The sequence below is a fragment of the Alternaria hordeiaustralica genome (assembly GCF_023758085.1).
Source record: "Alternaria hordeiaustralica strain BMP 2776 chromosome Unknown scaffold_9, whole genome shotgun sequence".
NCBI lineage: Eukaryota > Fungi > Ascomycota > Dothideomycetes > Pleosporales > Pleosporaceae > Alternaria > Alternaria hordeiaustralica.
The window spans coordinates 498,130-519,648 of NW_026056781.1; the positions used below are offsets into that span (position 1 = coordinate 498,130).

The 21,519-nt window shown below is 52.9% G+C and overlaps 8 protein-coding genes across 8 annotated transcripts; 3 read left to right on the plus strand and 5 right to left on the minus strand.

Moving 5' to 3' along the window:
* Window positions 1–1,037: 1,037 nt before the first annotated feature.
* On the plus strand, window positions 1,038–1,625 carry J4E84_005409 (uncharacterized protein; the record flags this gene model as incomplete). The annotated part of the gene is made up of 2 exons (XM_049388006.1): window positions 1,038–1,059; window positions 1,111–1,625. 2 exons carry the CDS (start codon window positions 1,038–1,040, stop codon window positions 1,623–1,625), a joined length of 537 nt encoding a protein of 178 aa, XP_049244246.1.
* A 5,021-nt stretch (window positions 1,626–6,646) lies between these two features.
* On the minus strand, window positions 6,647–7,651 carry J4E84_005410 (uncharacterized protein; the record flags this gene model as incomplete). The annotated part of the gene is made up of 1 exon (XM_049388007.1): window positions 6,647–7,651. The coding sequence occupies one exon, from the start codon at window positions 7,649–7,651 to the stop codon at window positions 6,647–6,649; it is 1,005 nt and encodes a 334-aa protein (XP_049244247.1).
* A 488-nt stretch (window positions 7,652–8,139) lies between these two features.
* On the plus strand, window positions 8,140–8,954 carry J4E84_005411 (uncharacterized protein; the record flags this gene model as incomplete). The annotated part of the gene is made up of 2 exons (XM_049388008.1): window positions 8,140–8,384; window positions 8,435–8,954. 2 exons carry the CDS (start codon window positions 8,140–8,142, stop codon window positions 8,952–8,954), a joined length of 765 nt encoding a protein of 254 aa, XP_049244248.1.
* A 3,301-nt stretch (window positions 8,955–12,255) lies between these two features.
* On the plus strand, window positions 12,256–12,731 carry J4E84_005412 (uncharacterized protein; the record flags this gene model as incomplete). The annotated part of the gene is made up of 3 exons (XM_049388009.1): window positions 12,256–12,295; window positions 12,349–12,426; window positions 12,484–12,731. 3 exons carry the CDS (start codon window positions 12,256–12,258, stop codon window positions 12,729–12,731), a joined length of 366 nt encoding a protein of 121 aa, XP_049244249.1.
* Window positions 12,732–13,027: 296 nt separating this feature from the next.
* Window positions 13,028–14,010, minus strand: J4E84_005413 (uncharacterized protein; the record flags this gene model as incomplete). The annotated part of the gene is made up of 2 exons (XM_049388010.1): window positions 13,028–13,572; window positions 13,680–14,010. 2 exons carry the CDS (start codon window positions 14,008–14,010, stop codon window positions 13,028–13,030), a joined length of 876 nt encoding a protein of 291 aa, XP_049244250.1.
* A 695-nt stretch (window positions 14,011–14,705) lies between these two features.
* J4E84_005414 (uncharacterized protein) lies at window positions 14,706–15,902 on the minus strand (the record flags this gene model as incomplete). The annotated part of the gene is made up of 2 exons (XM_049388011.1): window positions 14,706–15,075; window positions 15,274–15,902. 2 exons carry the CDS (start codon window positions 15,900–15,902, stop codon window positions 14,706–14,708), a joined length of 999 nt encoding a protein of 332 aa, XP_049244251.1.
* A 2,021-nt stretch (window positions 15,903–17,923) lies between these two features.
* J4E84_005415 (uncharacterized protein) lies at window positions 17,924–19,454 on the minus strand (the record flags this gene model as incomplete). Its single annotated transcript, XM_049388012.1, has 2 exons — window positions 17,924–19,341; window positions 19,394–19,454. 2 exons carry the CDS (start codon window positions 19,452–19,454, stop codon window positions 17,924–17,926), a joined length of 1,479 nt encoding a protein of 492 aa, XP_049244252.1.
* A 675-nt stretch (window positions 19,455–20,129) lies between these two features.
* Window positions 20,130–21,290, minus strand: J4E84_005416 (uncharacterized protein; the record flags this gene model as incomplete). The annotated part of the gene is made up of 1 exon (XM_049388013.1): window positions 20,130–21,290. One exon carries the CDS (start codon window positions 21,288–21,290, stop codon window positions 20,130–20,132), a length of 1,161 nt encoding a protein of 386 aa, XP_049244253.1.
* Window positions 21,291–21,519: the final 229 nt, after the last annotated feature.

Below are 21,519 nucleotides of genomic sequence, written 5' to 3' on the forward strand. Positions count from 1 at the left end.
CATAGCTCCTTACATAGCACACATGTGGACTGTGCTCAAACGCCTCGCTTACGTCAATTCAATCCAGCCTGAGATGTTGCGATTGGTTCTGGGGGCTCTTCGGGGGTGGATCACGTTTACCGGAGGTGCAGTGAAAGAGCGCTTTATGTGAATGGTACGGCGCCTCGAGACCCCAGGCGACGGGGAAGTGACTACCGAGGGGCCAGCATGTGAACGGCGTGGTATGAGAGTATACAAAGACCTCTGTTCCGTTACTATATTACTGAGGCCGCGATTGTCTTGTACAATATACTTGGTTTTTGCCTTTTATTGAGTCATTATGGCGATTCTTAGTATTCTTAGCTCTTGGACGTCGCTTCCTAGATCGTACTTTAGACGCGTAAGTCTTGTTCAATCGTTTGTTGTTTCCTTCTTCAGCATCATCACACTTACCCACTCCAGCGATCGAGATCGAGATCTTCTTACATGCCCGAGTTCACCGACAGCTCTAAACAGCTCGGCTCCTCTGCGGCTAAGGAAGCTCCGACCAAGCCCGGAGACCATCGCACCAGGATTATTGCTCGTCTTCGCGATCAAGAAATCCATGTTCCGGATGTGCATTACATATACACGGATTGGGCAGCTAAAGTGCACCCGGATGTTCTGGTGCTGAGACAGCATCTAGAGGGATACTTCCAAACGTTCATCAGTACCGAGAGCCAAAGGAAGAAGCAACGTAGGGTAGACAACGGACTCTGCGCGGGATACTTTTGGACACATGTGGAACCGGAGAAGTTTGTTATTCTAGGAGAGCTTGTGGCCTGGGTAACTTGGCCCAATTCCTTATCGCGATTGTCGACTAACGTACACTGTAGTTCTTTTTCTGGGATGACGAGATCGATTGCGGTACTCTGACAGATGATCGTGACAAGACTGAAGCTTATTGTGACGACACAATTAATTTCATCCGACATTGCTTGCAGCCAGAACTCTCTGGCGAAGTTCCGGCACCGGGGCGGTTGCATAACTGCGGTCCATGGGTCAACATAGGAAGAGCAATGCAGAAGGGCCAGTCGAGAGGTACGTCCATCCACAGTATGCTAGACAGATATTAGCTAACAAGCATTGTAGAAGCACGTGACCGGTTCGCTGAAACCATCTACGACTTTATCCGCGGCGTCAAGACATCTCAGGCTACATGGGCGCAAGGGATGTCTACTCTCGAGGAATATACAGCGCGCCGTTTGAGAACGGTTGGTACAAACCCGTGCATTGCTGTCATGCAATGGGCCTACAACCTCACTCTTCCACCGTCGATCTGGAACCACGAAGCTGTAGTAGCCATAACGCGCGAAGTAGCCATCTCCGACTTCCTCTGGAACGACATTGTGAGCTTGCGGAAGGAGATAGACGACGGCGATATCGATTCTGCCATCCCGGTGATGGTATGGAACGAGGGATGTAGTGCGCAGGTTGCCGTCGATCGATGTGTGAAGATGGTGGAGGAGAGCTGGGCGAGGCTGTTGGAGGCAGAGACCCGACTTGTGAAGGCGCATGCTCAAGAGTCTGAGCAAACCAGGCGCGATATCGAGACGTTGGTTGGCGGGTGTAAGGACGTATTGGTTGGACATATGGTTTACTCGTGAGACTTCTAGGCAAACTGCATCGTGGACCACGCTGACTTTAAGCCAGGCTCAAGATTCCGCGCAACATGTCCGCAGCAAAGATGAACGAGAAGGATTGCAGTTTCTGCATTATCCTATAGATCCGAAGGCTTGAGAGGCGTCGTCTGCTGTGAATAGAGAGAATGATAGACCCGGGGGGCAAATAGCAGTTTCCGCCTATCGTATACACGCCCTTGTTTGGTTTGAAGATGAATGGCTCGCGACTTGGTATCAAGGCTAGAACGGACTCTCCTCAGTACACATCCGGAGCAATACAACATTTTCTCTGGACGTGATGATTGCCGTCATTGTGAGCTCTCCTGTGTAGGGTCAGCTTTGCAAAAGCAACGCGAAACTCCCCTTTTACCAGAGCTAGGACCACGTTCATCGGACGAAGAGGCTGGGTGGCGTACTCGCCGCCATTCTCAACCGCGATAGCGAGTTGCTAGGACATTGCCCTGAACTGCCAATGTCCGGAGCACAGTCTGCCGTCGTGCGGGCCACTTTCAGGCAGACAATTGACGTGGTGCGGGTGGGTCATGATTGGTCGGGCGGCGATGTGTCCGAATCGCCAGGAGGAAAGACCGCGTCTTTGCCTTAGCTTCCGCAGCCGGTACCAGACTTCATCCCAGCGTCAGACCTCATGTCCAGCCCTGAATCCAGCCTCCTACACCTATTGCTCATCCACCGTCATACTTGACGCTCCTGTCCATGGCTGTTCCTGCAGCCAGGCGCCGTGCCTTCCCCGACCGACGCGCTACTTGCATTCCTACGCGTCCTAGCGGCTGGGTCCATACCGATGCCTGCAGGGCCTCTCCATTCGTACACGCTTCTCTCCCACACTGCCGTACCGACGCGCCTACTCGAGCTCTTGAGCCTTTGACGGCATGGGCAAGCATCTCAATACTGGTGGAGACTTGCTAAAACTCAGGCGACATGAAAGAAGCCTGATCCGAATGTGACGGGAGCCAGCATACGGCGTAGAAGCATCTAGGTCATGTATACCTCGGACCAAAGCCCGGGTACCGCCAGGTCCCGACGGTTGCTTTCCACCATCGCATGCCGCAGAACCGGATAAGGTGTCCAAACCCTCACCTCATGGTCGGGCCCATTATGGAGACCAATCTCGGCTCGGCTGAGCTATCATTCGACTTCCTCGAGTCCATCTCGTACCGCCGGTGATCTCTTGGCAGGTTGCTCCATAGGTTCGCGATCGCGGCGCCAATGGCCCGTCTCGTCAGTTTGGCCCGCCATGGACCCAGATCTTACTCCCGCAAAAGGCCTCTAGGAGCGGCGTTCTGGTCCTGGCCAATGGATGCCTGCTTTCTGGGCTCTCGACGACCAATTCATCGCGGCTGGAGCCACTCGGGATACTGCTACCGACCAAGTCAGTCGTTGTCTGGTCATTAGTGCGTCTCAAATCAGACATCTTACCTGTGCCGCATGTGTCATAGACTACCACCAAACAGCTCCTGTTCATGTGCTCTATGCCAATATCGAGACAAGCCCACGCTGAGGTGAGCGGATATCCTTTGTTGAGGCCTGTATAGTGTCAGGATTCCGATCGAATGGCCTCTCCACCAGGACATCAAAGCCGCGCACGCTGTGATACGCCCCTCTTTCGGCCATGCCGCCTTGACTGTTACTTTGCGGTATCCGCTCAGAAGCCCGAGGCTTTGGTGCGGGGTCACATTGTCAGTTTGCCTTATCTGACCGGCTTCCGGATTTGACAGCAGCCGCCGGGCGCGGCAGTGGGGTTCGATTCGATAGAGAGCGCTCCGTTCCGTGCGGTTCACACAAGCAGTAAGTCTGTTGATTGGGAGTTGAGCCGTCAAGGTGTGCATGACTTCCATCGTGGCAAGTTCATCCCGTGTGCCTGGGCCGCTATGTCAACCGGTGAGTGCTTGTTCGTAATTCCCGCCAATTTGCGTTGCTGTCGGGCGAACACACGAGACGACAAGGGTCGTCGTCCGGTGAAGAAGTTCCACGATCATGCAGGTTGCAGGAACCATCTGCTTCGATCAGCAGGTTGTTGCCGCCAACTAGGTAAGGGGTACTTATCCATTGCACATTAGCGGCAATTTCTTTAAAAAGCTCACCAATGAAGAGCATAAGGCATAGTTGAAAGTGAGGAAAGAAGGCGAACAGGCAGAAAAAGGTCCTCCGGTCGTCTTGGGGCCGCACGCCTAGTCTGTCAGCCGGTTCCTTTCTACTTAAGACACACTCGCCCTTCATACATCGGGAGCCGCTCCTTTCCACTTGCTCGAGACGTATTTTGTAACAACTTCTAGATGTCGCTTCAAATAGCCGCCGAACGGGCACAAAGAGTCGGAGACGCTTGCCGGTCGATCAATACAATACGCGCCCACCGAGGAACGTTGGTCCACAATGTCCGTACGCCGGCTTTATAACCCCTCTTTCTCGCAGAGCCGCACCTCTCGGATCTTTGTTCAAGATACATGCACATCTTATCGCGGCAATGGTTTGACCACACGGGAAAAAAGCATGCATAGTTGACGACGCAACATTATTCAGCCCTACTCATACTTGATCTGCGAAGCGATGTTCCACTCACTCACAAACAAGACACAACAATTCTGGTGGCAATCACAGTGCATGTGGCTGCAACATCTTCGCGAATACGACACATTCTTCACGTTGCAGCCATAGGATCAACATAAAACAGGCTTTGGCCACGTCTCTCGGCTAGACTGTTCGACAGATGGCTCTTCCACTGTTTCGCAACAAGTGCCGTGCAACGGACGGCACACGCAAGGCGCTTCGCTAGGAGGGATCCACCCTTGATCTCTCTTGGGTTGGCGCTGTGCCACTCCGTCTTGTTGGCTCGCCGGTTCAGACCGGCTGTTATGCTGCAGGCGATGGGACACGTTGGGCGCGATCCACGGCCGGTTGACACCGATGCTTTTTGCTGAGATGCAGCCGAAGGCCAACAGCTACCGAAACACTACTGCTATCATGATGCTGTCATGGCAAGATTCCATTCTCACAGAACACAGTCTTCGAAGGACAGGAAACACGACACAAGACATGCAGATGTTACTTGCCCATACCGTCCTCCCGGCAAACCCGAGGCAGCTCTACAACGACATAGATCAGCGACCAGGGAGTGAGAATGTCCACAGCGGGGTAGGGGAAACTGGGCTGATTACCTGTAGCCCACATATACGTTTGCTGCAGCCGATGCAGGATTTTGCGCCATGCCCCTTTCAGGACATCTCTAGCTTATCAGAGGGCTGCTCCGAAATCTTGGCCGTCAATCAGAAATCCCGTCCCGCACTGCTGCCATGTAGGAGCTTGTCGCCTGACCTCTTGACTGGGATGGTTTCTGTTGCAACTCGTTAAACGCAGAGCCGCATGGCGATGAGAAGGATAAAGACGGGTCGAGTGAGAGGGCAGTGATGGTCTGGAGCCGGGTGAGAGCACCACATCACAGTCACGAGAACTACGCCGCTCATCGGGATTTACTGCACGAGTAGCAAGCAATGTCGAACACTTATTCCAACCCAGTGGTCAGTCGCGTCAGGTCCATGGATGTGTACCCTACTAAAGTGATTCTTCCAGCCTTCATACCTTTTTCAGATCGACGAGATTTACGAGTACCTAGGGAATACTCCTGCCCAGTATGATGCTCATGGTATCTGGCAGCCTACGACAGGCCCTTATGCGAGTCACGACTTCACGCCCGGTGTAGGTGCTTCCGGCAAGACTTGGCTCTGCGATGGGGTGCAGATACGCGAAGTTCCCCAGCTTCCTCATCATGCTCAACGGTACAAAACCTTTTCGGTGTATTACGAATGCGGTGCTGGATTTTGGGTGCTGGAAGGAGATGCGCGAAATCCGCCCGTTCACGACGTTTTCCACAGACTGCAGTTCAACTATCACCAGCACCCTCCCGAATCGTCCTATCTGACCAATGCTGGCCAGTACAACATGCTTCGTGTACAACTGCAAAACGGGGCGGCAGACCTGCTCTTACCTGACATATACCATACCAACGCTACTGCGTCACACGTTCAATATGGCGGAGTCGTGGGTGAGCTGCCGATATTTCTGGCTCTGATGGCCTTCACGACCTCTCGAGAGTATCTTCCGTCGGTCTTGCCCCATATGTTCACAGCAGGGCGCTGGAACCCATGGCACGGATATCGATTCACCAGTGAGTTCTCGCTCCAGGAACACACAACCAGACTAACTCCTCTAGGGATTCCCCAGCGCGGTGTTGTTGTCAAAGTTTACAATTGCCCTGTTGACTACCCACCAGAGAGACCACGAGGCTCGACAACTACAGATCTTTACAACTATGAGATAGGTCGTACGGTCAAATACTTCGACTAGAGAGTTTCCCATAATTAGTAGGCCGCAGACGTCGCCTAAGCTCGGATCACCAACAGCAAGCTTTCTGTCAGCCTTACAGCCCTACCGACACTTGAGCGATTTTCATTCGCATCGCCCCGCTTGGGTTACGCATGACATGCGCTATTCCGTTTTCAGTACCTATACACTGTTCTACCCCCAATGGCCAGTTCAACTCTTATTACCGGTTTTTGTTGGGTATCCGCATTCTCCTGGCCCTACATTCTTTCGTGTTTCTTTCCCAGACTGTCAACCACCATTACGTTTCCCACGATTCAGATTGTCATATACGTCCATGAAATACAACATTATCTATCTACGACCACAATTTCTAGCCTGAAACTATGCACATCCTGTCCCACCCCGTCTCGCTCACAGGCCATGAAGCGATTTAAATCTCAAGTATGATGCAAGCACAAAATATTGCAATCGAGAGCCCAAAAACTTGCACTGGGTTGATAAGGAAATATAGCCAGGTGAGTGAGAAAGCATGACGAGATATGATAGCTCATGAGGTGAGCATTGTGAAGCTTACAGTCGGATTCAAAGGTCAAGATAGTTGGTAATTACGAGATCCGGGGTACTTCTACAGGGGTATCATGAATGGCGAAATCAGGCATCTCCCCTGTTCAGGTTCCCATGCCCCAGACAACAACGTTGCCATCGCCACCACCACTACACCACTCACGCCTCGTCTTGCAGAAGGCCACAGCGGACACGACGTCCTTCTTCGGCTTCGTGGCTGGTGCAGCCGCTACACCTCTGACCTCCCTCATGTCGGAGTGTTTGAATTTGTGCAGACACGTCCCCTCCAGCATGTCCCAGGCAAAGACCATACCGTCATCACTGCCACTGACGACGACGCTGTCGTTCAAACCAAGAGTGCTCCTAACCCTCAGGTCCTTGTTCACAAAAGAACCGTCCTTGTACGTTTTGAGCAATTCGCCGTTGGTACGATCCATGAGCCTGACGGTCGAATCCAACGAGCCAACCAGAAGCTCTGTGCCCTTCTTGCTAACGGCCACACTCGTACAGCTCGGTCCCACGACATCAACCTGACACGTGCCCATCCTGATATCATAACTCCTAACACGGCCGTCGACGCTCGCTGCTATAATATCCGCGTCGTGTATGGCGACATCCGAGATGCTGTCTTTGGCGTCTGATAGGGTCATGATGGGCTTGTATGCGTTGGATTTGGTATCCCAGATCCTGACGGTGCCATCGAATGAGCCTGTCGCTATGATACTGTCGCTCTCGCCTCCAAACACGCCGCGATTTACACGTCCAGCATGACCAGTCCACCGGCGTATCGTCTGCGCCGTTTGCACGTCCCACAAGAATACTGTCTTATCTCCACCTGTGCTGACAAACTTGTCATTGGCCGAGTTCACATGGATGCTGAGGACTTCATAGCCGTGCGCTGTGTATTTGTTCACGAGGCCAGGGGGTCGTTGCGAGGACGATGTTGGGGCGGTAGAAGTAGGCGGTGCTTTCGAGGGGTTGTAAAGACGGATGGTGCGGTCGGATGAGCCGGTTAGGATGTAGGTTTGGGAACCTGAGGAGTAGGCGACTGCGTGAACGATGCCGGCGTGGCCAGTCAATTTGGCAATGGGCGTTGTTGGGAACGACATTACGCTCTCGCAGGCATTAGTAGGCTAGTAAGTGCGATATGAGCCTGCCTGCTATCGTTCGCGAACGCGACGGAGTTGTTTTATGAGGAAGCGAAGGTTTTGTTCTCTGATGCCGCAGCTATCGAAGCATGGGGGTTCAGGGCATTGTGGAGAACACAGTAGGGGCGATGTCGGTAGCGGAACAACTGCGCTCTGTTCCAGCGGTCTCTCTCTATCGTGAAAGGATATGCGAAGCGCAACTGCGAAATCGTCAAGGACATGCGGCGAGGGTGGAAAGTCGGACACGCGCCGTGCATCTGGTACCTGCCAAGCCGAGGTGGGGCGATGACGCTCGATTAGCTCCCGCGACTTTTTGGTCCCTCAGCAATTAGCTGCCTATACACGTCTAAACATCAACAACAGCTCGCTCGCACTGCAATCACGTATCGGCATTCTCTTCTTCTGTTCCCATAATAAGCACCACACACCGCATTCCACGAGATCCCGCCATGTCACTCCAACACCTCGACAGCGCCCCCAAGGCAGACGACTTCACCCCGCTATCAGAACACCAATCTCAGACCCCGACTTCCTTCTTTGGCGCAAAACCCGTCCTACATGCTCATTATGAGGGAATGACTCTGGTGACAGCTGCCGATCAGCTTAAACAAGATGCCGCATTCAGCAAATTCAGCTCCAAGCGCGAGGGCGAAGAGGATCTGGTCGAGGGCGTTGACATTTGGGTGTCTTCAGAGTAGGTCCGGCTGCTGCTTAGCCATGAATCATGCTAAAATGTGACTGCAGAAATGTCGTTTTGTTCCAGAGCACACCCTCGCCCGTCGGCGTATCCATCCCGTTCCCATCCCTTGCGCTCCACGCAACGATGAAATACAAGTCCACCATCGAGGCGCTATACGTAAATATTTCGCTCAACGATGCCGAAACCGTAAACGAAGACAATGACATCCACATGCTCGAAATCACCGTACTGCCACCATCATACACTTCGAAACCCACCGAGACATGCATCACAGAGCTGTTCAATGCGCTGAACACTTGCGCTGATCTGCATCCCGATCCAGATGGCAGCGACGACGATGGCGACGACATACTGGATGATTCAGCGCCCGGCGCATCGGGTTGGATAACAGCGGAGAACATGGATGAATACATGGACGAAAACGGCAACTTCAGCGGCATGGTCATCGGTGAGGAGCTGGGTCCCGGAGCTGGGACAGTGAGGGCAAGGGAAGATGTTGATGGAGACGCTAACGGAACAAACGGTGCGAATGGACACGAAGAAAAGTACTACCGTACTGGATAAATGTGTATGCATGTCAAGAAGTAAGGGAAATCGAAAGAGTCGAAAAGTATTATAAGAAGGATACCCGAGATAACACCAGCAATTAGCTGCACTTCGGTGGCTGTGAGTGTCCACTCGTTTCGCCCTGTTCAGCACAATCACCCTCACACCTTCAGCAGACTACCTTTGCCACGCAGGGCAGCAACAGAGGACGTTCACCTCGCCACTCCCATCTCCAACCTCTTCTCGCCCCGCTCGACGTCTTTCGTATATACTGGTAACGGTTCCCGAACCACGCCCACCTCTAGACCTTTCTGCTCGTCGTTGATCCTTCGTCTCGCTCTATTCTCCCATCCCCATCCTCCTACTTCGCGTTTTCCGATGGCTTTACCAGCTTTTACATTACGCCGTAAGCGGCGTTGATATAGGAGGTAGGTCAGTACGATGACACCAAGAAGACTGATGATGAGCCCGACGATGATGGCTGTGCGGATTGATTCCTTGCTAGGTGTTTGAGTAGGCCGTGGGCGCGTGGTCGGCATAGCGAAGGATTCGAAAGGATAGCACCCAATAAGCAATGTGCTAATCGTCTTTTGATTATGACGAGGGGTTTTCGGGTGATATAGAGGCCACTTGTACCCAGAGGGACGTCTGATGATGCGCGCAAAGATTCTGCTCTGCCCAATAAAGCACACGAAGGATGTGAATATCCAATTCAGATTATTCTGTCTGCTGGTTCAGCGAGGTTTAGCAGTCAGTGATTCTCTTGTACTTACAATAGTAGTGACTCACAATACGATGAGGTCGCTCGTCACGAAATAAGTTCACGATAGACCACGTATAACAGTTGTGGACAGTGGCGGAAGCAAGCGTTGGTAACTCTGCTCTTCACATAATTTACTGAATCTACGACGTAAGGCTGACCTCTGACACAGCACAACGCATACACCGATCTGACCCTCCACCATCTTCTCAGCCTGACCGTTTGGCCTTACTTCCACCAATCAAAACCCAATGCATTCGCCAAAAGTTCCCAAAAGCCGTTTGTCCAGATGTAGGCTCGACGTAACCGCCGGATGTGTCGAATTTCTCCTCTTCTCTACGTTTGTAAGAGTTTCGCTCATCGCCGTAGTTGGCCATAGTTGAGCCTCAAGGCCTTGGCTTGGAAAAGAAGTGATCTGGAACGTTTGTCGGTGGGACTTGATACGCTGGCTGCTGAGTGCAGGAAGAGAAGCAACATATCGTCGGCTGAAAAGTGGCCTCCAACGCCAGGACGCCACTAATGTTTCTATCTTGTTGGAGACTGTGGCAAGGCCGGGTACCGAACTCGCGAAGGAGGGCTTGCAACAGGTGCAGGCTGCAGTACATCGGCGTACATTGGTGGCCATCCTGAGAACGAACTGCTATTCGCGTGGGGTACAATCTCTGTATGCGCACGTCTATCCTCTCTCACGGCTTCGTGATATGCTGGAGGCACATCTTCCAAGGGTGCTCCTTCATTGTCCTGACCTCCACTGCTCCGCCGTTCCTGGTCTTGTCTTGCTCCAATTAGGTCTCCGCCATCTCCATTTCTACTGTTGTGGCTGTCTCCCCCTTGGGCACTTCTAGCTTCGCCGTACAGCGCTTCCACATAACGCCGTTCAGCCGCTACCCCTTCTTCTGCAGCCTGCTGGCTACGCAACTCGCTTAGGAGCATTGGTCTCTTTCTTTCTCGGGCTTGAGAGTATTGGGGACTATAGCAGCATCTCAGTAACGACAGAATAACGACGACTGCAATGACTATGCCGATAATGACTCCAACACGTTTGCCAATCGGCCAGCCATACCATCCGTCCGTTCGGCAGCGGTTGAATTTGGATTGGATACAAGCACGAATTTGATATCGAGCGTGAGTTGTGTGGGCTGCACCCGAGAAAGATGCATGCAACCAGTCTTGAGTCGTTGTAGGGGCAGGAGTCACGGTAGGTTGGGAAGGCGAAACGCCGGTCATGATTGCTGCTAAGGTGGCTCGAAAATGAAGATGGGCGCCATTACATCCAGTAGTTCTAGCAGGACGAGAACCATGTTATGTATGCCTCCAGGTATCGAGTCGCATATTTGCAGCTTATACTGGTTAGGGACACCAAGCATCGTATTCCTATTGATCAAAACGCCACAGCGTATGCAAAGCTTGGGGTTTCCATCTCGTGCTTCCTAACCGAGCTGGTGCAGTTGCAGGATTGGCGGGAACATCATGTCATGAACCTGCAAGCGCACTCAGATCAGCCGCGTGACCTTGAGGCTGGGCTGTCGTTGCCCGAACACCCGGATGTCAGCCCTGGGAGGCTGATTTTGGCCGCATATCCGCTTGCTGACTTGGATGAGTGGTGTCGCGCTTCCACCGATAATTTTGCCAAGCCGGAGGAGATCTGAAGTGGAATCTTATCGCAGACCTGCTATCGGAAAGACCTGTACCAAAGATGGTGTCGCATATCTGTTCTGTGACGGAGGTTTTGCTTGATCGGGGATTCTCGGATATTCAGACATTCTCGTTTACTAGAAGTGCTAATGAAAGTGAATCCAGAGATAGAGGAAGCGCCGACAGATGCTCGCGTCTATGTGTATACCAATTTGCAATGTCGACGTTCGTCGGTGAGGTTGGAAACCTGATTTCAGAGGTGGCCTAGAGGTACGAACGTCTAGGAAAGCAGCAGGCATCGGCGGCGCATAGATACGTTTCTGTCGACTGCGTAAGATATCTTATCCCTGGCCAAATTGTATACTTGGCCATGCTTGAGCGTTGCAAGATGGACCGAGGAAAGAAAAGACGTGCCGAAGCTCAACGCATCGCGGCAAGGCTGGGTACATCATAAAGGGCGACAACGATCGCAGATAGAACAAAACGGCATACAACGCCACAGAAGGGCGCTCATTGCTAGACGCGATAGGCTATGGGTGCAAGCTTCTTAAAGACAGTCAAGTCCTGCGGCGCGTTCGTACCAGGTAGCCGCCAACCTTACGCGTCAGCGTCGCCATGCGCCATCCGGAGACATCCGCGCCACACTGTGGCTAGCCAATCAGCCACACCGGGACAAGGATCATGACGTTGAAGCATGAGCGCTCAGTAAGGTTTACGCATGGGCGTGATGGCCTTTAGGTTGTTTATAAGACCTGAGAGTCCCCGCGAATAGCTAGTCGCATACCTTTACCAACTCGAGAAGTCACACATTCCGGCGTGCGACATCAAACGCAGACAAACAGTCATCACCTGGTGCATACATCAACTATCGCAGCGCATAACCAAGCACATCACCACAGCGCGAAACAGAAGCCAGTCGCAAATATGATAAAAACGCTGCTCTTGATCCTCATCACAATCTTCAGTAAGCTTTACTCCTTCTCTCTTCCGATCAAATTTCAACTAACCTGTCCACAGTCCCACCCCTCGGTGTCTTTCTCGTAGCGGGCTGCGGCGCCGACTTCTTCATCAACCTACTCCTCACAATCCTGGGCTGTAAGTATCTTCTGTCAAACCGCTCACAAGACATGCGCTGACATCTCCTGCACTCAGACTTTCCCGGTCATATCCACGCCTTTTACGTCGAATACGTGTACATCAAGCGACGCGACGAGATACGCGCGGGCATTTACAACGCGCGTCCTGCACCGGGTGTGTACAGTCAAAAAGTACAGAATGGAGGACACAAGAGCGTGCCTGTTGCGCCTGCGCCTGCGGGCGTAGAGGCAGGACATGGGGTTGTGCCGGCACAGCAGGGTTACGTTCAGCAGCAGCCGCAGGGATATGGAACGGTGCATTAGGTTGTGAGTAGAGCAGTCGAGGACCAGGTCCCACAATAGAACAGAGAGGTCAACAGTCTGTAAGGATGTGTTAGTCGCATTCAGAGGGAGAGGGTGTCTAACGGGCTTACGCTTGACTTTTGCGATCATCATTCTCATCGCGTTATTTGCAGCACAACTCACTTATTTTGCTTCACGCTCAGGCTGCAAGTGATCATGTCCTTGACATTGCTCGTAGTGTTGTACATATATGTACAGTGTTCTTATAACGGTATCCAGAGAAGCCAGGTGAGGCAGTGTAAGAAGCTCTCGTGGGTCTACCTCTTCTTGCCCCTGCCCTTCTTCTTGCCACCCATCATGGCCGCTGCAGCCCCGGCACCCTTCTTCTTCTGTCCCTCGGACGTACCCAGGGCAGCCTTTTGCCTGAGATACATCCTGACGACGTTCTCCACGCTTCCCCTGTCGTGCTTGACAGTCCTCATGTACGTCAACCTGGCGCGTCTTGCCCTCTTGGCCGCCCGCTGCACAACCTCTATGCCCTCTACCAATGGGCTGTAGACCTTATACCACATCTCCACGCCGACGCGGGTAAGCTGGCCGCGCAGAAGAATAGCAGTGTCGGTACCGCGACGGCGGATGTTGATGCATACGCCAGCGAAGGGATCGCCGGTGCGTTGGCGCACAAGTAGGATGTCGCCGACTCGCGCGCATTCTGGGTTATCCTTTGCGAAAAGGCGGGTTCGTGCTCCGGTGGGGTCGAGGAGGCTGATCTGCGAGGCGTTCACGGCTGAGATGGGGTTGGGACAGGTTTTCTTGATGTTGAGCGTAGTGGGCTTGAAGACGGGTACGCCGAACTGGTGGCCTGTGGGATAGAGTCAGCGCTTTCTTCGTCGGGAGATGACCGCCATGTGCCATTGCAATATCTTCCAGCATGCGGCAATGTGGCCAGGCATCGAGGGATGGCCGTACTCAATTGGTGGTCTACGCTCTTCTGCTTCATCACCGGCTGCCACTTGGAGTCGATGGGCTTCTTCTGTTTCCGGCGCTTCATTCTCACCAGTTCTCCGCTTTTGAACTGGCCATCTTCTCCGTACAAATGCGGATACAAGGCTCTGTGCAACCGCTGGCTGAGATCCGGCTCCTGCGTTGACAGCCGCTGCTCACGCCTGGCGGGCAATATGGGCGTCGTGGGCGCTGCATCGACAGCGACAGTCTCGGTGCTTGCGAATCGTTTACATCGTGCGGCTCGGAAGGCGACTCGCTGGGCTGTAGCCCGCGTGCAGGGTATGACGGCTGACATTGGCGGGCGGAGTTGCAGTCGTCGCCGCATAGAGTCCAGCTTCAGGAAATTCGAGGTCGCTTATGTCAGCAATCGTCCGTCCCGCATAGCCCAATTGCCTGGCCCCTTTCACAACCACATGCTTCACTAATGGCCTCGTGCAATTCATCTTGGCAATTGTTTGTATTTTTGTATCATTTTCATCTTGGCTACAGTCCAAACACCGTCGTAATGCACCGATCGTAATCGGTGTGAACCTAGCCCGTACACCCACATCGCTTCCATGAAACAGTCAAGTGGACATCTCCCTAGTGGAGTGATTAAGAAAGGACTAACTTTTGAAAATGCAGATCACCACCGCCCCTGGTATACTGCAGTGTATGCACACGCTGAAAAAGGCAGCCCAAACACCATGCTTGCGCGATGTCGAGCGAGGAAACCACGTGTGGTCAAGATAACGACATGGACCCGCAGAAAGAGCCCGGGATTGCCGCCCTAGGCATCCCATCACCATGCATTTTACCGCTTTTCTACCCCGATACTCCAAAGGAAAGGTAAGGCCAGACGCCGTTGAGATGCTACCGTCCGACGCCGAGGGAACCAAGGGGACATGTCGAACCGAAGGAATTAGAGTCGCGCCTGGTTGAGCTGCTCGCTTAGACCCAAGACAACGTTGGAATGCTGAAAAATCTCGCCCTGGAAGATGAAGCCAGCCGTCAGCAATTGATCTGTTCAAAGTCGATCTCGATCTCTCTCCTAGGCGTCTCTACCTCTTCCATCCAAGTGAGACCGTTGGCAGCCTCTTCCACAGGGAACACCTCCTGGGCATACTCCTCCATGGATCGGTTTCCCTCCCACAGTTCAAGGGATACCTTGGGAACGTCTGGCTCAAGATCGGGTCCAAAGTACGGTGCGCCCTTCTCGCCCAGTGTGTACTCCAGCGCGGAAAGGTGCTCCCGATAGCCTGTGGGTGTGGGCACGTTGATCATTATGGGGCCCCGCTTGTAGCGGACTGGTCTCCGGAGGCCCGTACTGAAAGCTTTACAGACTTCTCTCGGGGTCATTGACGCAAATGCAAGCGGAATCCTGAGTCAGTCAGTACATAGTCCAAAATTACACGTGCCCTACAGGTATCTTGTGATGCAGCCACGTCATGGCAGCATGCGAGAAAATAGCGGAAAATTTTACAGTCGACCACCAGTGATGCTAAGCCACCAGATCGAACCACTGTGGAGACTGTCCGCATGATGTGGACCGGGATATGCAGATGCAGAACACGCTTACCGCTTGCCATTCCACTTTCGTGGACCTTCCTTAAATAGTTGGTAAATAGCTGGTCCTATATCATGTTCCGAGTCCAACCAGGGCAGAGGCTGATCTGGGTGGAATGGTGCTTGCCAGACGAAACTTCCATCGTACTGGTGCTCCATGCGGAATAGCGGGAAGTCGAGACCGGTAAAGTTGTTGTGGTAGATGCCGCAGTAAACAAAGGTTGCTGGCAGGCCGATTTGGCGGATGTACTGTTCGACGGTGAACTTGGGTGCCCATAGTGGTAGTGATCTCCAGTTGTTGCCAAAGACAGAGTGGTCGGGCATGCTAGAGTAGATGTAGTGTTGGATTCCGGCCTTCTTTGCGGCATCGGCAAGCGATCGACCAATCGAAACCTCGTCTCCCCAGTGCGTGGTATTTATGAATGCGCATTGCGCGCTCTTGAACAGATCGTCGAGAAATTTCTTGTCTTCCAGCGCGCCAATATAGACAGTGACATTGTCCAATTCCGACAGCTCCCGCGCAACTATTCCGTTCAAGTCTCGCATCTGCGCTCGTACTTGCCATCCTAGTGCGGCGGCCACGCGAATGAAGCTCGCCGATTGGCGGCCATTGCTGTTGATGGTAACGACGGTCCTTTGCATTCGTGTATCCTTGAGCGAGAATCTTGGGCGAAAAGAAGTGCTTTAGAGAATTTTTTTCGCGGTCCTGTGGAAGTTGCGACTTTCGGAAGGGTGGTTGTGGGTATATAAAACACAAACAGGGCCAAGGCGCGAGGATACCGGGCAGTCGTCACCTGGGGCTCCGGGAAGTAGGCAGTAGCTCAATGGCGGGTGAGGGTGAGATAAGGACTTGGTGTAAGGGTAGTGGTAACCTTGGGAGGGATTCGGTTCGGCGGCGTCAGCGATGCCGGTTCGGCGGGCAGATAATAACGTGCTTGCGACGCACAAAGGTGGTCAAGCCTCTGATAGTGCGATCGATGGCAGGCACGTGAGTCGCTTTATGCAGGGTTGCGCGAAGCTAGTCGTCGTGTTCTGAGGTTGAGGTTGCGGTCCGATTCCTTTACCTTTGACGTAGATACACGCAATGTTTAAAGAGCAGAGCTACGGTCAAAGACGCCGACCGGAGAAACAGGAGAAGCTCGAAACGAGCTGTTTTTTTGTATGACATTACAGCCAAGTTTGGGCTCGTCATTTGCATTGCTGGGAAAAGCCTTACCTAATAGTCCACCCGCAAGGGCGAATAGGCTCCGCTTGACATCGCGAACACCTGACCGCGGCCACTACTTACCACAGTTGGCCAGCGCAATATGCCCGTAGTGGTCCACTCTATCACTCGAGACTGTTCGAGTTGCTCTACTGGGCCATGGCGGAACAATCTCGCAGAATCGCCTTTCGTTTTTCGACACGCCATACTATGCATACACAAGCGAGCAGCGTGCACTATCATCCGACTGCAACGAGCTTGGTAGGCTAATTCATAGACGAGCGCTCCACATTCGAATCTGCTCGTAACGCAAAGAAATCGATGAGGGGCAGTGTCTGCGAGTCAATGCGGGGATACACTAAGTTCAGGGACCGCGAATGACGGATATATGGAGCCGTCAGAAACCGCTGCGCTGTACACGTTGCTGAACTCGGAGCCATCTACCGTCACCTGTAGGAAACGTGCTATCAACGGGTTACCCCGAGTGTAAGGGACATCACGGTGTCGGTTCTTGGCACAGAGATTTCTTTTACTAACTGAAACAAGCTCCCGAGGTCTCCATGCCTTTAGCGGGACGCCCTGGTCGATGTACATCTTCAATCTATATGCGGACACGCACTTGAATAACTTCCCCACACGCATGGCGGGTCTATCCAGCACCATCGTTTGGTGTATACCTTCATGTCCACGTCGACCCCGGCCATACCAGCGTTACTGCACAACTGCGGTCGACCACGAGTGCTCCTATCAGCGGCAAGATTCCGAGTGGGTTGCGCTCCATGATAGCAGCCGGGATATTGTCGCGTAACTCCAATGATTCACCTCTGTCAACGCCGCAGCATTCGTCGGGCTGATTCCGGTGCGTCACCAGACTCTGGGGACCAACGTGCCATATATGGCGACATTTCGAGGCGCCATGCATCCATCATATAGACAATTTGCTCGCTAGGCTGCAGCCAACAAGCAGCCACAATCAACCGTGCTCCCAGCAGTGCTCAACGTGCTGCACATTTCAGCCAATCACACGGCTCCAAACTTCAGCGTTGCCGTCGCCCTCTGACGCATGCAGCTTTGCGGCACTGACTTCATCGCTGTGAAGATGGGCTCCTGCGTCGATTAATGTCTGTACGTGATCTGGTAAGCCAGCCGCTGCGGCCAAGAAGAGCGGGGTATTTCCTGATCGGTTTCGAAGATGCACAGAGGCGCCTTGGGCCAGAAAGTCGCGCAGAATCTCAACGTTGGGGCTTGTTGCCGCAAGATGCTACACCGGCACGTCAGCAAGGAACGCAATCTCGCTCAGACGGATTAAGTCGCTCCAGAAGCGAATGCAATGCGGTGATGGGCTGGAAGATAAGCGACTGCGTCTCACCGCACTACTGGGGCACAACTGTGAGCTGTTTGGCTCTGTCCCTCTGAGCCGGCGGCGTCTCGTTCCTTTATCTTGATAATGGTGTATGCGTTACGAGCCGTGCAGCAAATATGGTGCAACCCTTCCGATACCGGCTCTCGCATGATACAGGAACAGTGAAGGTCTCAAATTGCGTGCTGTTGTTGGAAGGTGACTCGGAGGGCAGAGATAGTCATAAGGATGCTGAGTGGATGGAATGGCACTTACTACAGGGCTGTTCATTTGATAATCTGCATCGTTCAACAACCAGCGAGGCTCTCCTCGAATTATGTCTTTTGTCGCTTGCAGGTCGCCCTTTTGGACAGCATAGCCGAGCGCTGTGAGACTTGAAAGCTCAGGGGTAAGGACACCACTTCTTGACGGGTGTTCGAAATGTGTCCTTGTAGTCTCAGTGAGCTCGCCACGTAAGGAAACGGACATGCGCTTCGCAACCTCTTCGGGGGTAGCATCCGGTAGCGCAAGGAGGTATGCCAGCTTAGTGAGCGCTGCCTCTGAGGTTAGATCCTGGCCGAAAACGACGCCTGCACGACCGAGGTACGCTCCTGGGGCGTATAGAGCGCTGACACTGCCGCTCAGACATTGTGTTACATTCACAATCACGATCCCTCTCTTTACCGCATCCGCTAAACATCGCGTCATTGCGCTGTCTGGTCCTCCGGGGGTATTTCCGGCTCCAAAAGTTTCCAGTACCAGTCCTTTGAGGCCTTCCAAGCGTAGGACTGCATCTACCATTGCAGGTGTAATACCTGGGAACACACGCAGGCAAGCTACGTGTGCTGTATCCAGACTGGTTTGTATAGTAAAAGGTCTTAGATCGACAGATCTATGAACGCGATGCCACAGGACATTCGTCTTGGTAGATGAGACAGTAGCCAACGGTGGTAGATTGGGGCTACCAAATGCGTCAAAGTCTTCTGCAGATACTTTGGTCGCGCGATTTCCTCGGAACAACTTGAAGTTGAAAAATAGACACACTTCCGGTATCATAAAATGTCCAGCAATGATCAGAGAGTTCAGGAGGTTGTCCTGTGCATCGGTTTGCAAGTTCATCATTGGCGCTTGAGATCCCGTCAATATCACCGGCTTCCCCAGATTATGGAACATGAAACTCAACGCCGACGACGTGTACGCCAGAGAGTCTGTGCCATGCAAAATAACGAAACCATCGAAGAGTTGGTAGTTTCGCTGCACCGTCCGGGCAATTTGATCCCAACCAGTGGAGTCAATAGAGCTACTATCGAGCAACTTTTCGAATTCGAGCACGCAGTATCGCACGCGGCGATCATAGGTGCTGACTGGAGTTCTAAGACTTTGAACGGCTTTGCGTGTGCCCTTGTCGTCGGTGACAATCTCCAAAGGCTCGGGGTACGATCCATCATTGAAGACTGGTCTGGGTGCAAGTCCAGCTTTGAGGAAACCCCGCGCAGGTACCAGTCCGTCTGGAGATTTGCGCATGCATATCGTGCCGCCTAGAGAGGTCAGTACGGACGAACATATAATGTTCACTCCATGAATATATACCCGTTATGACGATCAAGACTCGTGACTCTGGCAGTTGCAGCTCGGGATACTGGTCGTCCATCTCGTCCACGCGCTAGAGGATCGAAGTTGTCGTAGGGCTTATCTTTGTTAGGCGCAGGCTTGTGGATGCGAGCAAGCTATTCGGTGCGAAAAAAGCAATGCTGTGAGTGGTAGCTGGGTTCTGTCGATCGAGACCCGTCTGACAAGGTAGTGCCTTTGAAGGTTCGTCACGATCCGGTACCGCACAAAGCAAAAAAGATAAGAGCCACCTTGGGACACGATCTTGGCAAGATAGCGAGTAGCGTAGCGCAATTTACTCGCAGCGATACCTACTGACCATCGGAGAAATGTTGCAAATCGTTGTGATCAAGTTGCCCTTTCCCATCGGGCCGAAGTAGCAGGTTCGACCATGCGACCCACCTTTAGGTATTCTGATTACCCCTACAAAACCTTCCGTATTACCCCTTCGAAACTCGATTCTATTACCCCTACGAAACTGAAAATTTGCATCGCGAAGTCAGGTCTGATCATGCTCGCGTTAAGAAGACCCGCAGCTGCATGGGAACCATCGGCTTAAGAGATCCGCGCGTTACGTCACGAAAACCGCAAAATTTAGATGCGTACAGTACCACGTGTGAACGCCATTGGAAACAGTGTCTACAGTACCACTACCGCATAAGTCTCTGTCATGTCTGCGCCTTGCACTACTTTGACTTTTATCAGCCCGGCCCAGACCTCACGATGCGCCCTTCGCGGCTTCCTTGGCAGCATTCGCACGCGCCTTCTCTAAAGCCTTGACCTGTTCCCAGTTGTTTTTCACCCACTTGAGCACAGCGTCTTTGTTGTCCGCCGATACAAATTTGGACCAGATTAAAGGCTCACCAAGGTTGGGCTGAGACGAAATGCGCGGCTCATTATCCTGGAACACGACCCAACGCCTCAAGCCCTTCAGAACGAGAGCGAGAGAGTTGCTTTGTATTGGGACTGTGACTTTGACCTCCTTCCAGAGCTCTTCTTCCGCTGTCTTGAGGTGATGATGCTTCATCATAGTGTCGTACTCATCCTGCTTCTTGAAAACTGCAAGAGCCTCTTCCAATACTTGCTGCTTAGTCCACGTGTTTGCATCACCTCTGTCGGGATGCGCTGGCATGTAGTCCTCTACAAAACGCTGGTACATGGGCCGCTTTGCTTGTCGGGCTCGATCGTTGTGCTTCTCGACACGCCCTTCGAAGATCTTGCGCGAAAAGAACCTCCCGCTGGAAGCCCAGTCAAAGAGATCGCCTTCATCCTTGAACCCTGACCAGTATTTTGCGACATCCATGCCGTAGAAAGCGATGGCGAGATTTGGATCTCGTGTGAGAAATAATAGCGCTTTCTTCTTGTTGTATGGCTCAATCTCTTCGACTCGTACATGCAGGCCCTGGTCGTTGCAGGTCAGACCCAGCGGACGATGAGAGACGCCAATGATTTGCACGAGGTCAGCGTCGCCTTTCATGAAGCGCGTCCATTCGAAGAGCTCGGCGCTTTCCGGGGTTTCATCTCCAACCGAAAGTTCGACGTCGACTTGCACGTGTGCATCTGGTATCTCGGGATGTCGCACGGCGTAGGAAGAGGACCCGCCGCGTGGGAGATGGATATCGGCGTCGAGATTCTTTTGTATTGCTGCCCATATCCCCTCTTTGGTGTTGGGTGGCCGAATGCCTTCTACCAAGAAGTCGATATCCCCATGGTCTGTCTTGGCTGGAGCGTCACGCGGGACGACAACACGTACGAATAGTGTTTCCAAAAGGCCTTGATACTGCGTGGAGAGCGTCTTGTACAGTGCTGGTGTCAGGCGAGGGACCTTGATGGGTCTGCCGGAGTCTGTTGGAACATTCGCGAACGCGAGACCTCCCATGGCTACCTAAGTAGCGAGTATTGCGCAAATCGTTGTCGGGCCTGGTAGAAGCGGATTGCGTGTTGTTCTCGTTGAACTCTGAGTGCTATGACATACAATCATCGAACAGAGGGAGTAGCGAGCTTATATGGCACTGTGGGGTATCGGGTGCTGCCTATCGTGAATTTACCAGAGCGCACTGCCAGGAGCGACGCTGTGGCGGAGTGAAAGCAAGTCATCTCTGTGACTC